This window comes from Telopea speciosissima, chromosome 3, assembly GCF_018873765.1.
Source record: "Telopea speciosissima isolate NSW1024214 ecotype Mountain lineage chromosome 3, Tspe_v1, whole genome shotgun sequence".
Classification (NCBI taxonomy): domain Eukaryota; kingdom Viridiplantae; phylum Streptophyta; class Magnoliopsida; order Proteales; family Proteaceae; genus Telopea; species Telopea speciosissima.
Genome location: NC_057918.1, coordinates 65,456,715 through 65,472,462, shown reverse-complemented (window position 1 = coordinate 65,472,462; position 15,748 = coordinate 65,456,715). Strand labels below are relative to the sequence as shown.

The 15,748-nt window shown below is 39.8% G+C and overlaps 1 protein-coding gene across 2 annotated transcripts in view; it reads left to right on the top strand.

Moving 5' to 3' along the window:
• Positions 1-11,409: 11,409 nt before the first annotated feature.
• Positions 11,410-15,748, top strand: part of LOC122654803 (splicing factor U2af large subunit A-like) — a 44,153-nt gene continuing 39,814 nt past the window's right edge. For both annotated transcript variants that reach the window (XM_043849062.1, XM_043849061.1), the window contains exons 1-3: positions 11,410-11,467; positions 12,759-14,411; positions 14,510-14,647. In XM_043849062.1, the coding sequence (XP_043704997.1) occupies positions 12,969-14,411; positions 14,510-14,647 (1,581 nt within the window). In that variant the 5' untranslated portion in view covers positions 11,410-11,467; positions 12,759-12,968. The remainder of the gene's footprint in view (positions 11,468-12,758; positions 14,412-14,509; positions 14,648-15,748) is intronic.

Genomic DNA, 15,748 nt, shown 5'->3' with positions numbered 1-15,748 from the left:
GGCCTGCTATTGCTTCTTTAATGCAAAGTGAAAGCCCAGGAACCCAACCACTGCTTAAGATTTAAGAAGAAAAACGGCGGTTCTGGGTTATGACTTCTGACATGCTTTTTGCTTTTCGAGAGTTGCGCGGAGCGGCGGGAGAGATCCATCAACTGCCATCTGGGATACGATTTGAAAGTTGCATTCGCGTGGACAGCTAAGACTCATTAAATGGTTTTCTATGAAAAACGTCGTTGGATCAGATTGTGGGAACACCGCTCGGTCTTCCCAACGCCCACTTTTACCGCGTACTCTCGCTAACGTGTTCCAGGTTTTTCTTGCTAACGTGCGCAAGCTGATTTTGAACGTAGATTCTAATCCGAATTCGGAAAGTATGATAAACATAAGGGGCAGTCGAATTGGGGTTACAAACCTATCACGATAGACTACATGAATATGAAGTAATGATTTGTTACCAAAAAAAAAACAAAAAAGAATACGAAGTAATGATTAATGAACATAGTGAACCAAACCGTGATATGGATCGGCTCAGGTGCTTGTAGATTATCATCGATTTCGAAGCTCCACCCACCGTTCAGTTTTCACCAACCCTTCCATGTCATCGGATGAAGCTCCACTTGCCAATTCAGTAGATATTTGTAGATCTATTCGAAAGTAGGTTGAGACAGCAATTCTAGTGGTCTTTTTGCTATTAGTCGAAGCTTCACTTGTCGATCCAGCAGATCTTTGCCAATTTGACAAATCTATTTGAAAGTAGGTTGTGGCAGCGTATCGGCACACGTGGGTGGTGTGACTTTGAACTTTTTGGCACGTATGGAGCCCCTCTAGTGGCATGCATGTGCATGCACTTAATTTTAGCTGTGTCTATAGATTTTCATCTAAGGAAGTGATTATGACCCATCTCCTAGTCTGGATGATCCAGTCAATGGCATGTGATACCGGGTCAATTTTCGCTCATTGGTTTTGGATACCGTATATTCATATCTTGCGTTTATCATGTTCTCTATCTGTTTTATGTATTTTGTTTTCCTTTGTTTGGCGTTGGACGTGCATGAATGAATAGCCTTCTTTCTACCCAAAAAAATTCAGGATATAGACCAGTTTGATTTAGACACTATGTGAAGGAGGAGTGGCGATGTGAATATAGTGAACTGAATCAGGGTACAAATGTATTTGGTTAAACACAATGTGAAGGTGGAGTGGTGAACCTAGTGAACCGAATCGGGGTACAAACCTATCTGTTGGTGACAATTTTGGTCACAAACCTATTGTTGGATGCGCGGACGTGCTAGAGTTGCAAGGACTCAAAGAGTAGAATTGATTAAAGGTATCGACATGACTACTACCAGGAGAAATATGAGTTGTTCTCCTACCTCGATCGCTCAAGGACTTTTAATGATCTCGAATTATAATGCCAAAAATATTTGTAGGAAAGAAACAAACGAACAGAAGTAACTGAGGATGGAATTGAAGTGACCATTCATTGGAACGGTTAGATACACAAAAGTAACCCCTGAGAGGGTTTGCTACACTAGGATCCTAAGATTATTTTAGCTGTACTCCTATTCTTAAAAGATAAGTAATTTAAGTGTGATTTTGACAAAAAGGGTCTCTATTGCTCTTTTCACTCTCTTATTTATACAGAGCAGTTTACATAATTGGTCAATTCCACATTCTCCCAGGAGCAGTTATAACTCCTGCAGGTACAATGGCCTTCAGATGTGGGTTTCTCTGCCCTTCAGGCACGATCCGTTGATTTACATGGCTCTTTTTTGTGACAATGGGATATAAAAACCAATCTTGCTTGACATATACGAGATAGGGGACATGCTTATCAAATTATAATAAATGAAGTCACCATCTAAGATTAGGGCCTAGGACCCAATGGGTGTGACTTTATTTAAGTTAATGGATAAATCACATGATTCCAAATGGTCTGGTCAGATAATGGATAAAGGGTCAGGTTACGATGATGAGAAGGTATTAGTACCCCATCTCGCCCGATTAAACGAGTCTTACTAGTTTAGATGCTTAATGTCGGATATTTTCTCTGTGTGGTATTTCTATATTATCATGTGAGACTAAAAGATTATCGAAACTGTATAGGACAATAATAGTGAACATGCATCATATTGAAGTCTATTTACGTAAATAGAAATAGCAACAAATATATCACTATTATGTACACTAAAGCGATGAAATTTAAAAGACTACATCATGCTAAGATGATATACCTTCGTACACAAAAATGCAATGGACCTCAGATTGTCTATCGTCCCTCGACTCAGGTGGAGACAGATGGTCAGATCATTACCCTTCTTACTTAACCCATTTGGTTATGAAGATAGACCAATGGTTGTGTCGAGGGTTTTGTTACCTATATGCAGACAGAATAACGGTTGTGTCGAGGGTTTTGTTGCCTATATGCAGACAGAATAACGGCTATGCTGATTGTAGAGAAAACATGATCAATAAGATCATCGCTCAAGCGGGGTAATTGACAGATCTACCCATAGAGAGAATGATCTTCGAAATTTCCTCAAATAATCGGAAAGAGGGAGAGAAAACACTCTCAAGACTCAAAAAACACGGAGTTGGGCCTTCTTCCTCCTCTTTTTCTTCCTTGATTCAAGGGTGGGGGTCCCTTCTATTTATAGGGGTGAACCTCACCTACGTAGCGTCGTGGACAAAATTTTCGTGACGCCGCAGAGGAGGTCATTCAACTGACGTGAGGTTGTGGTCCTCCCTTCTACATGGCTTTGTAGATTTTCTGTGTCGCAAGGGCCTAAAGATCGCGACGCTGTGGTTGAAGGATGTCCCTAGCCCCTTAAAAATGGGCTTTTTAGTGGATTTTTTTTTGTTTTTTCCCATTTTTATGGGTTTTCATAGGCTTTTATGGGCTCCTCTAGACTTAGGTGAAATTCCTTCAATCTGTGTCTTGTTATCATCATTGCCAAGGGTGGTGGCAAAATTTTAGTGTCTACAACTCCTTTACTAACCGCCCATAATCATCTATACTGGTGATAGACTGATCTTAATTGCCTCACACGTAGTATGAATAACTATGTTCACTTATCCTGGTCAAGCCTAGGTAGACCTGCCACATTGCTTCAGTCATTCCCTGGCCTATGCCATTTTGGACCCAGGTTTTACTGGCCTTATTTCTTAACTGAAAATAGGGTACAAACACTATCGCACTAGACACTATGTGAAGGTAGATTTAATGTGGTATGTCTAGTGTAATACAGAGCAATGTTTGTGGTGCAACGAAAAGGACTTAACGCATGCGTGCCAATATTGGGCATTGAGAAGGATAATTAACCTTTCTTTTGTTGGGAGAAAGAACTCTACTTGGTCTTGTAAGTAGATTGTATTCCATGCTGGCGGTCTTCTTACCATTAGATTAGGACTAACCATTTAAGGCCATTGATATAATTAAGGGAATAAAACAAAACCAATTCAATTAAATAATTAAGCAATTTGTAAATGAAATTTACTTGTACAGGTAACCGGTTGGTTTACCATAAAAACTATTTAATCATGCCAAGATTCTCTGCCTACAATTAAGGCAATAAAAAGAAATCAATTGAATTAAATAAGATAGACATAAAAAAACCTCTCCCCCCCCCCTCTCTCTCTCTCTCTCTCTCTCTCTCTTCTCCACTGCTCTTGTACAGATTTTTTTATTTTGTTATAAGGTAGCTAGCTATATCTCCTTAATTTCTCCATGTTTCTTGCCAAAAAATCCAGCTTTATACTCAATTCATAACCAAATGGGTTACTTACCCAAAAAAAAAAAAACCAAATGGGTTGAGTAAGAAGAAAGAGAGAGGGGGGGAGAGGGTTTTTTATGCCTACCTTATTTAATTCAATTGATTTATTTTTATTGCCTTAATTGTAGGTAGAGAATCTTGGCATGATTAAATAATTTTTATGGTAAACCAACCGGTTACCTGTACAAGTAAATTTCATTTACAAATTGCTTAATTATTTAATTGAATTGGTTTTGTTTTATTCCCTTAATTATATCAATGGCCTTAAATGGTTAGTCCTAATCTAACGGTAAGAAGACCGCCAACGTGGAATATATTCTACCTACAAGACCAAGTAGAGTTCTTTCTCCCTTTTTTTTTTAATTTTTTTTCTTTCTTTTATCTTTTTCCCTTTCTTCCTTTAGAAGATTTTATGTGGTGGTTTGGGATCAGTCGAATGACCATTTCCTTCTTTTCCCTTCTTCGCATATGCTTTTCTCCTCTTTCTTTTTCCTTTATTTCTTTTTTTTCCCCTCTGTTTTTTTTCTTGGAGGATCCTCCAAGGAGATTCCTTGGGGAGGTCTAGGGTTGATCGAAGGGACATCCCCTTCTTTTTCCTTTCCTCGGGGTTTTTTTTTCTTTTTTCTCTTAGGAGGTCTGGTAGATCTCATAAATGTAACATTTAAATGATTAACCTAAGGTTCACCATCTTTGGAAGGGATTCGCAAGTGTTCAATCTTAAACAATACTCATGATGATATCGATTTAGCATCATTTTGATGTAGAATTTTTTAAAGATAGGGTTTATGTTCTATGCAATTGGTATAGGAATTGGATCTTTTGGACTAGTCTAGGAGTTATGGACTTAGAATGGGAATAGTTGTTGTAAAGTCATGGACGGGTGAGTGAAAGATTTATTCCTCCTTCTCCTCAGAGATAGACTTGAATCGGGCCTGCTTTAGTGTCTTTGCCCTAGTCTAAATTCCACCACTTTTCATCTTGTCTCTTCTTTCCTCTGCAAGTTTCAAATATGCTCATCCTATAAATTTTGGTCAATTCCGAAAGGGTTTGGGTACTCAAATCACTCTAGAGGTAAAATTGTCATTTTTACTGTATGATCCCTGATATCAAAATTTGGGGGCATATGGGGTGACTAAATTTAGTGTCTAAACCTATACAAGGCAAAATTTGAAGGAGGGCTTGGTATTAGAGACCTTCACATCCAAAACGTGACCTTATTAGCAAAATTGGGTAGCAACTTCTCAATAACTAGGGTTCTCTATGGGCACATCCGCTTGGTGTCATCTACTATAAGGATGGCAATCTACTACAAGCACAACATGGAGCTTAGCCCTTCTGGGCATGGAGGAGCATATTAAAAGGTAGAACCTTCATAAAGGTTTACTCTATATTGTGGGGAATGGTAGAGGCTTCCATATGTGGCGATCTTTAGGTTCCCTCTCTCCCAGGCTATAAAGTACATTCCCCGAACTTCCAAATTACACAGTTGTTTGGGTTTTTTAGCTTATTACTAATGAGGAGTATAGAGACACCTCCAAGGTGAAGATCTTGTTTTACTCCAAGTGAAGTGGATATTGTTCTTATGATCCCCCTCAGATTTGAGAATTTCCACGACGATATTTGTTGGGGAGGGCACTCCAAAGGCTCTTCTGTGTGAAATAAGCATATCATCTAAGAATTTTCTTATCCCCACCACTTTCCACCTCTATCTCTAGACTCAGGCAGTATGGAAAATTTGATGGTTTTCTAGAGTGGCACCAAAACTTTATTGGAAGGCTTGCATAAATGATATTGGTGTCCATGGTAGTCTCCAATGCAAAAATGTGTACTTTTGTTGTGGGATTGTTAGAGAGACTATTGAGCATGCCCTTCTTAAGTGCCCTCATACCTAATGTGATTGGTTTTCCTCGTGTGTCTCCAGGCGTTCATCTTCCCACCCGATATGGTCTATATCGAATTGGATTTTGCAATGGGGCCGGTGTCCGAGTATGACGAAGAGGCAACAGAAGGGGTGTTTTACAACTCACATAGTCAAACATATTATGGGAGATTTGGAAGCACAAGAATGCCATAGCCTTCAAGAGGACGGTCCCAACCTTTCGCCCTTGTATGGATATGTTAACATGTATATGGATGAGACCATTTCAGCAGTTGCCTCCCATTCCTATAAGCCTATCCCTACTCCTCGGCCTTCACATGCCTCCTTGCAAGAGTCCACTACATCTACAATGATGCATCTCTATCCTCGAGACCTCAAACAATGGGTTGGGATTTCTTGTGCCTAATGATAGAGGCCATCTTTATATGGTAGCTATTGATCATGCTTTTCCTAGTTCGACATTTGTTTGGGAAGCAATGACTATGAGATTGAATTTGAAGACCGCTATTGATGATAGACTGAGACGGGTTATCGGATTTTGCCAAGTGTTGATCAAATGCCTTTTGGATGACTTTGTGCCCCCAACGGTTGAGGCCTTCATCATTTTGTTGGATATCAGGCTCCTCTTGACATGTCTTGAGTTCCACTCTTTCTCACATGTATAAAGAAATGGCAATGGTTATGCCCATGCTATTTCAATGTGGGTTTTTTCCTACAAAAAAAAAAAAGAAGGTTAAATACGCATACCCCCCTAAAATGCACTCAATATTCCTTGTACCCCCCTAAGGTTCTGACAAGTCCACGTACCACCCCTACTTTACCCCCCTAAAGCCATTTAAGTCCACACCAGGTGTTAAATGCTAAAAAATGACCAAACTACCCTTTCTTCTATCTTTTCTAAAATTTGAAAAGACCAAAATGCCCTCATCTTCCCCAAGTCATCATCTCTTTTACATACCCAATACTACCACCACCGTCACCGCCACCCACCATTAACACCAACGCCACCGTGAAGCCCCCATCTCCAGCACCACCTCCAACTCATCCACCTTTACCAATTCCACCACCTAGTCCCCCCTCCCTGGCCTATTCCTCCCAAGCCCACTTCTCACAAGTTATCTATTTAGTAAATCTATAATTGAGCTCAGATTCAGAAAATCAAAAAAGGCATCTGAAAATTCAGTCCTAGATGAAAAGCCGAAGGAGCCCAAGTGAAAAAATTGCCATGAAAATTAGAAAAACCATGAATGCAATCTGTAACAACAACTGCAAGCTAGCAAGAGAGAGAGATGAACAAGCATCGGGGTTATCATTGCTGAAGGCGGAGCCGTTTTGGATCTAAAACTCTAGGTCGCATCTTCTTCCTTGTTCTTCTTTGGATCCACATCTACTTGCGTTACTAACCCAGTTCACCGACGGAACCACCGGAACGCAGTACTGTTTGTAGCAATCTCAAGATCAAAGAGGGGCTTTCAGACTAAACCCCAAATCCAAAGTGAAATAGGAAGAAGGATCTCAAAGTGAAATAAGGAAAACCCAGATCTAAAACTGAACTCAATACAGAGTCAGCAAAAGTTTGGGATTTGCCCATGACTTAGTTTCAGATCTGGAAAAAAAAAAAGCAAAAATTTTGCCCAACAAAGTGGAGCAACCGAAAAAATGGGGAAAGAGATAGAGAGGGGGACTCGGTGGTGGAATTGGTAACGATGGAGGAGTTGGAGGTGGTGCTGGAGGTGGGGTTTCACGGTGGTGATGGTGTTAATGGTGGGTGGTGGTGGTATTGGGTATGTAAAAGAAGATGAGGGCATTTTTGTCTTTTCAATTTTTAGCAAATAGGTCAAGTCAATTAGGTCTTTTCAATGTTTAGAAAAGATACAACAAAGGGTAGTTTGGTCATATTTTAGCATTTAATGTCTGATGTGGACTTAAATGGCTTTAAGGGGGCAAAGTAGAGGTGGTACGTGGAATTTTCACTTTTTCAGGGATGGTACATGGACTTCTCAGAACCTTAGGAGGGTACGAGGAATATTGGGTGCATTTTAGGGGGTACGTGTATTTAACCCAAAAAAAAAGGGACTTTAAGCTACCCTCACTTGGGTTTGTAGTAGAACTCCTAAGCGAAGGAGCTTCTTTAAAATGTATTCACCTTTTTACACAATGAGGCTTTATAAATTTTCATGTTTGTAGGTTGTAAAAACTTCATTTTGCCTTTCTCCCCAGAGGTTTCTCATGGCAATGATGAGCACCCTCCAAGGCATAGAGCCGATGTATCTGTAGATGTAGCGTCAATGTTCACTGCTCGAATCCGTTTACCGATCGTCAATCCCCTTATCGAAGCCCAAAATTAGAGCCTCTAAGCCCCCCAAGATCCCTGGGAAAAGCTAGCCTTGACCTAGAACCCTTGGAACCAGCCTGGTCCAGCATAGAACCTGGCCCAAATAGTCCAAAACCTTTTCTATCGACACCGAAGTCCAGGTTGACAATCGAAGACCCGGAGTCAACATCGACCCAATCTTCCATTGACATCGAGCCCTCTCCACCCAATGTCAAGCAAAGCATTCCTACTGTCTATCCCACTTCGACATTCAGAATTTTCACGCTGACATTCGAAGCCTTTCCCTCGATGTCGAGAGTTGTTCATTGACAGCCTCTCGATGTCGATCTAACCCTTGCTTGATGTTGACTTGACTCTAGTTCAATGTCGATTCTGTGCAAATTCAAGAAGCCCAAACTTGCCATGTTTGACTCCGATTTCGATTCCTTTCGCGACCAAACCCAAATTGGCAACTTTGATGCGTATAGCACTACAACAAATCAGGACTTTTGTGCCATAAATTTTTCGTGGAAAAAAACTTGTTTCCATCTAAAAAATATTATATACTACGGTAAAAGTTCCATCGCACATCCGTTGGCTAGATTGCCGTCGTAACCATATACGACGGAAATATTTGGTTCATCAGTTCAGTTATTATATACGGCGGACAATTAACTCCGTTATATAAAGTACCTTATAAACGACGAACGATTATGTCCGTCGTATAAATTACATTATATAAGACGGATTATAAATTCCATCACATAAAAATCAATTATATAGGACGATATCTTATTTCCGTACTATAAAATAGATTGTATACTACAAGTATTTAGATCATATACCACATAAAAGTTTTGAGTTTATACCATTGAACAAGAGAAGGGAGTCAAGGAGTTTAGGCTTTCCTATTGTTTTAGATTATGGATTTACTATTTAGTTAACTATGTTTCTAAGTGAACTAGTTTTATAATTTTTTTAAAAACGACTAAACTTGCCGATTTTGTTATGACTCAGATAATAAATACCAAATTTTGTTTGACTCGGACCATTTATGACCCAGTCTCATCATTTTTTACCCTTGCCTAGTCTACATGACTCTTGAACAGGTTTTCAAAATTTTGCTTCGACTTGGGAGTCTCGGCCCAATCAAACCTCGGTTTTCCAACTATGACTATTTCACTAAAAGTAGGTATTTTTCAACTTTTTGAATTTTTGGAAAAGTTTCAGATTTATTTTTTATTTTTTTATTGCTCCAAGCTGACCAGGGGACCTATTCCTAAATTTGGTACTTTTTTGTTTTTTGGCCAATCTAGGCCTGATTCGGGCCGCTCTAGATTGGTATCGGCGACGGTGGCCAATACCTCAATCCCTTGTTTGGAGTTAGGAACTAAGGACCACTTAAGTCTCTTATTACCAACATATGTACCAAAACGAGCAAACAGTTAGGGTTTAAAAACCCAGAATCTAGATCCCTAATTGGATCGGTTTACTTGGGATCGGCATGATCTAGATCGATCGAAATTGGGATCGCCCAATTTTTTAATCCTTGCCAACATACAGATTAGGGCTGCAACAGGGTCAGGTTAGGCCAGGCTTTTTAAAACCCCAGCCCAACCCTAAGTTCCCTTAGCTGGACCCACCCTCAGGGTCGGGCCAGGTTGACCCTGATTGGCCCTGATGGGGAGGGGGAAGGGAGATGCATGGGTTAGGTTGGGCCGAGGAGAGAATTATCAATTTTACATAAAACAACACTATAATAAAATATATTATATCACTTGTTATCTTCATATATAGTATATTATATAACAAAATGTGTGTGATGTTTAAAGATTAGGGAAAATTTCACGGACACCCCCTAAAAGTATCTAATATCTCAAAAACTTACCATACTTGTTCAAAATGTCACAGACACCCCAAACGTTAAGCACAGTTGGTACCCAAAGGTGAAATATCCATTTTACCCCTTAGTTATTTAAATAAAAGGACAAAACTGTCATTTCATCTTCTTCCCTCTATGGCTCCGGCTCCGGCGACCATCACCTGCTCCGGCTACGACGACCATTACCAGTGGCAAGGCAAGGAGAAAGCGAAGTGAAAAAGGGTGACAAAACGAGGCAAATACATCTTCCATTTCCGAAACCCCATCACCTATCCTCTCTCAAAACCCATCTTTGCTAAAACCGCCATCATCTCCAGTAACCCCTATTTCTCCTTTCATCTCTATTCTTTTCTCTTTATTTTTTTTTTATCATTTTCATTCTAAAAACCCTCATCCCACCATCACCGATTCTCCTCTCCATTTCTTTTCACTTCTAATCTAACCCACATCCTTGTCTAAACAAAACCCCAATCTGAATTCCAGCCATGACCATACCCATCCTCAACTAATTTATCATTTCTGATCCCATCATGTCTTTGATTTCCTTTTCCATTTTCCCTCCCAATAACCATCAGATCCCTATTTCTTTTCTTTTATTCCCATTTTTCCAAACCCAACACAGAATCAAAATCCATTGGCTGCCATCATTTTTCTTCAAGCTCTCTGGAATCCATTGTCGGCTGTGGTGCAAAGAAATGTGGAGCAGAAAAAATAGAAGAAGATTAGGAAGAAGAAGAGGAAACCCGGGCGGAGAAGAAGGAGATGGGGAGGAAATTGTGCAGACATAGAAGGAGGGCTGGTGGGGGTGGCGGTGGTGGTGGCGGCGGCGGAAGAAACAACAGAAGGAGAAGAAGGAGAAGAAGAAGGGGAGAAAAAAGGAATAAAAAAAAAGTATTGAATAAAAATAAGGGCAACATTGTCTTTTTCTAAAAACTAACTTCTAACATCATTAATTCATCATTAAGGGTATCATAGGGATTTCACTATGGTAAGGGTAATTTCGCCATTTAAAAAGAATTAACAGACACTTAACTGCAGAGACTAACAGAGTGGACTAAATTGAAATAAATTCATAAAAATAGGGACTGTCTGTGACATTTTGACCAAGTATGATAAGTTTATGAGATATTGGATACTTTTAAGGGGTGTCTGTGAAATTTTTCCTAAATTCTATAAATTTAAAATAGGGTCGGATCAGGTTGGGCTCAGCTCGAAGCCTCAACCCCGTTCCTACCCAACCCTTATTTATGGCAAAAAATTTATAGTCCTCACCCGCCCTCGGGGCAGGGTATCTCAGCCCAAACTCTGTTCAGGCTCAGGGTGGTCCAGGACGGGTTGGGCCATGGCCAAACTTGCAAACCTAGTACAGATCCAAGTATGTACGCACAAAGGGCGATGATTGGAGTATTGGACACAATCAGGACTGAGCGTAATAGACCTCCGGTCCTGAAACTTCTTTAAAGAGCAATTCTCAAAGTTGATATGAATCCCGCAAGCCCAGCTTAAAAAATGAATCTGCCATAATTGTCTCCTCGTTGGAGCCCTAAATCAATCCCAACCTCACTGTCTCCTGTTTCGCCGCGTGAGCACCTCAGAGTCCAGACTTGTATTTGACTCAGGTCAGTTAATTTCTGTATTTCCATGTATTTCAAGTTTCCGTTAATTTTCTCCCAAAAAAAAAAAAAAAAAGGTTTCCTATTGAGCTTTGGTACTTTCCTTTGCTGCTTAAAAAACGGTTGTTCTGTGAACCTCAACGATAGTGTGCAGCGCCATTACCTGTTTATGCAGAAAAACAGTACATGAGTTGTAGCATATGTTTTAGGTTTGTTATCTGAAGAAGCACAATATGGTTGGATCTTCTTTTACTGTTTGTATTAATAAGGTAATATTTAATGCTTGTATTTATCCATGCCTTCTACTTTGAAAGCTTAAGGAAATCCCTGAACCTAAAGTAATACATCAGCTGTCTTGTACTCTTGTGTACACATTTTTTTTTTTAATTGTTGGGCGACTGAGCATAACTTGCGAAAATTTACTTCCAAATTGCATAATTTTTTGTTTACTGGATTGCCCAATCATGAAGAATAGTGGTAATTATAAGTGCTTTCATGAGGCTTGATTTCGGTAATGATTGGGAGACTGGGCATAACTTGCCAAATTGCATAAATTTTCGTTTGCTGGATTGCCCAATCATGTAGAATAGTGGTGTACTTATAACTGCTTCCGTGAGGCTTGATTTCGGTAATGCATATGAGTTCAAGTACTAAAGGATTTTTGGAATAATTCTCCGTGTCTCTGTTAGTTAAAGGTGGCTACTTGCTTCCCATTAAATGGTCAAACGATGGGGTTATTCCTCCTTTGTGGCTGGCAATGGTATGCACCTTGCTTTGTACTTGTTTTGCCACATCATAGAGAACAAAAGTTGTTGCTGACATTATTAGTGGTAAGTAAGATCAAGAGGTTTATATCATTGACAACGCAGAAGGAGACAACGCATAAGGAGTGTTTATGTATTTATGTTTGGACATTCTTTGTGATTGGGTATTTTTCTCCCCATATATTCATTTTCTTTTCATCTCCAAAAGATGAACATTCTTTCACTGGGAGAGTGACCATCGTGTGAAGGAATTGGTCAATGTATGTGGGTCTCGAACAATAACTCTTATCTGCTTTCGAACTGCAAATCTTGAAGTTCCATATGTCAATTCAAAGAATATTTACTTATAAACACTGAGTTGCTTGTTTTTAAGATCCACCTTTCAATATATTCCTTATTATCCTAGATTGAAAGCATGATGCTGTCATGGTTTGTTGGACCTTAGTCTTTATTGGCATCCTTTCCTTCTTTTCTAGCTTCATAATTCTCTCTGCATTTATTTGACCCTTGTGGCATGTTTGTTGTACTTGTAGGGATTGTTAGTTGGGGTGCATTGAAGCAGTTTGGGCTAAGCAGCCAACTTGCACTTTCTTTGATCATAAGAATGCATCAATCTTCATCTTTTATAGTGTCACTGTGCCAGAAGCAATCCAATTGATACCTGGCATATCTTTGACGGGTGAGCTTGTTGAATGTTTTTCATATTGTTGTGGGACATTGAAGTTTGTTAGTGTAAGGATTGTATGTTGGAGAAGATGAGCAGGATTAGTCGACACAAAGAAAAATATGGCACTGGCAATGAGCTTTCCAGGGATGACTCAGAGGAAGGGACTGCCGCTCGGACAAGACCGTTTAGCCTTGAGGAAATAATGCTAAGAAGGGAAAGAAAGAAGCTGGCTGCAGATGCTGAAGATGGAGCTGGAGAGCCGGGGAAATCATCGGGGAAAAACAATGTTGAAAGTGTTGTTGACCATTCCGAATCTGATAGAGGTTCCAAACGAAGCAAGGATATTGTCCTTGTTGTCAAGAAGCATGATTCAGAGGATAAACAAGCTTCTAGAAAGAAAGAAGCTGCATCCACGACGGAGGACAACATTGTTAGAAGTAAACCTAAAGAAACACGTGATATAGAAGCCAATTTGAAGGTGAAATCGGACAAAGGTTCAAGCAGTAGAGCTAAATCAGACAAGAGTGAAAAAAGGAGTCATCGCAGAAGCAGAAATGATGACCATTCAAGGGATGATTTTGAAAATGAATCTGAGAAGAAGCCTCCCAAAGGTAGAGTGGGGAAGGAAAAAAACATAGACAGAGATAGAGGGAAATCTGAAAGAGAAACCAAAAGAAAATATCGTAATGTGGACGATGAGAAAAGTAGGTCAGAGATTAAAGGAAGTGATGGGAAGAAACGTGATTCAGGCAAATGGCATGATTCAGAGTCTTCAGAAAGAAGGGGCAGGAAGGAGTCATCTCAATCCCATTATGATGAAGTGAGGTTGAAAAGGAGAAGGTCAAGAAGTCGGGAATTTGATGGGGACAGAGACAGGAGGTCACCCTCGGTCTCCCCGAGAGCACGCAAACATACATCTTATCATGGTCAAGATCGTGGAGAGGCATCATCTTATTCCTTCAGAGATAGGTCAGCAAGGCAGGATTCTGATGTTGACAGGTATAGAACGTCTAGTAACGGAGGATATTCAAGTAGTCACTATCGCCGTCATGGTGGGTATTCAAGTGGGATTGGTGGCTATTCACCACGTAAGAGAAAAACTGAGGCTGCTGTTAAGACTCCTTCCCCAACCACTCGTTCTCCAGAGAGAAAAAATGTCGGGTGGGATCTTGGGCCTGCTGGAATGGACAACATTTCTTCTGCTTCACTGTTGACTAATTTCCAACCGTCACACCAGGCTATCTCATCAAATTCACAAGAGCTGCCGGGCACTTCTCCAGTCACAACGAATATGGCAAAACCATCATCTGGGGCTGATCAGAAGTCCTTGTCAATGATAAACAATGTGTCTATTGACTCCATTCAACTCACACAAGCAACCCGGCCAATGAGAAGGCTTTATTTAGAAAATATACCAGATTCAGCTTCTGATAAAGACTTAATGGAGTGTCTTAATGATTTCTTGTTGTCAAGGGGTGTTAATCATTACCAAGGATTGAAGCCATGCATCAGTTGTGTTGTAAGTGATATAAATACTAGATATAAAATAAGTTTTATGCATGGGATTGCCACTGGGTGTTTCTGGGTGCTCATTATTGTCCTTGCCATGAACTGCAGATAAACAAGGAGAAGGGACAAGCTTTTGTGGAATTTCTTACACCAGAGGATGCTACATCAGCTCTTTCTTTTGATGGTAGATCCTTCTCCGGTTCAATTCTTAAAATCAGGCGCCCCAAAGACTTCGGTGAACCAGCAGTAAGATTGCTAATTGCTAATTTCTACTTGTGTTGACTTATTTTATTTTCATCCTTGCATTAATCTTGCTTTCTTGTTCTATTTCTTTGAGCTTTCTTTATGAAATATGGTTTTTCGTGGAGTTGAATAATATTCAGTGTCCCAAGACTACTGGCGGGATTCCCTATTCAACTTGGTTTCCCAGCTTTCATATGGATGTTCCTGAAGTGCTTCATACGTTGGTTAGGCCCCTTTTAAGGTTTCCTTAACTGGCTCGGATTGTTCTGATCCAATTGACCTGGGTTTTCTTTGAATACTGCTAACTCTCCATTTTCCAAGTTCAGGTTCACTTGTCTCCTTGCTGTGTAAAAATTTCTCTTTTGGTCCCCCTGCTGCACATATGTTCTAGCTAAAATGTGCCTGAAGCATTACCATGCTCCTCTAAAGTAGATAATGTCATGGGACAGCTAGACATCGGCTAAGACATTGCTGTCACTTTGGCCTTTGCAATTTACAAAGGGATCAATACAATGACAAAATTGTTTATTGTATGCTTCCTCCAATTCAGAATGCATTTGACTTGGTAGTTTCTTAGACTTGTCAAAATGGTTCCTGTCCATTCCCTAATGTTACATCAGGTTAAATACACTTCTTATATATATATAGTTGTTCTTAGAGTTGGGGCTTTGCTGACTGAATCATATGATTGTTTCATCTGTCAAGCATCAATCATTGATACAACAAACTCAGCCTTATCAAGCATCAATCATCGATAAAACCAATTATTTTTTGCAATATTTACTCGGTATATATTTTTGTAGCTGTTGCTTTTATCTTTTTGAATCTGTCATTTATAAACAAATGTTTAATTCAAGAGAAGTCTAGTTTTTCTTCAGTTTGCTCATGAGTGAATCTGATTAGTGTTGTTGTATTCTGATACAAGTTAATGATGATCTGCATGAAAAAAAGGTGTGGACCATGGTGTTTGTGAGCTTTAGAAGTTAAAATGAGTTGATGTGCAAGTAGCCAGTTCCTGAACTTTGGATCATGACCAACTGTACTGCTGGATCTGTGGGTGGACTTTTTCCTGCTATATGGTGGCTTCGTTGGCACTTAGATTTT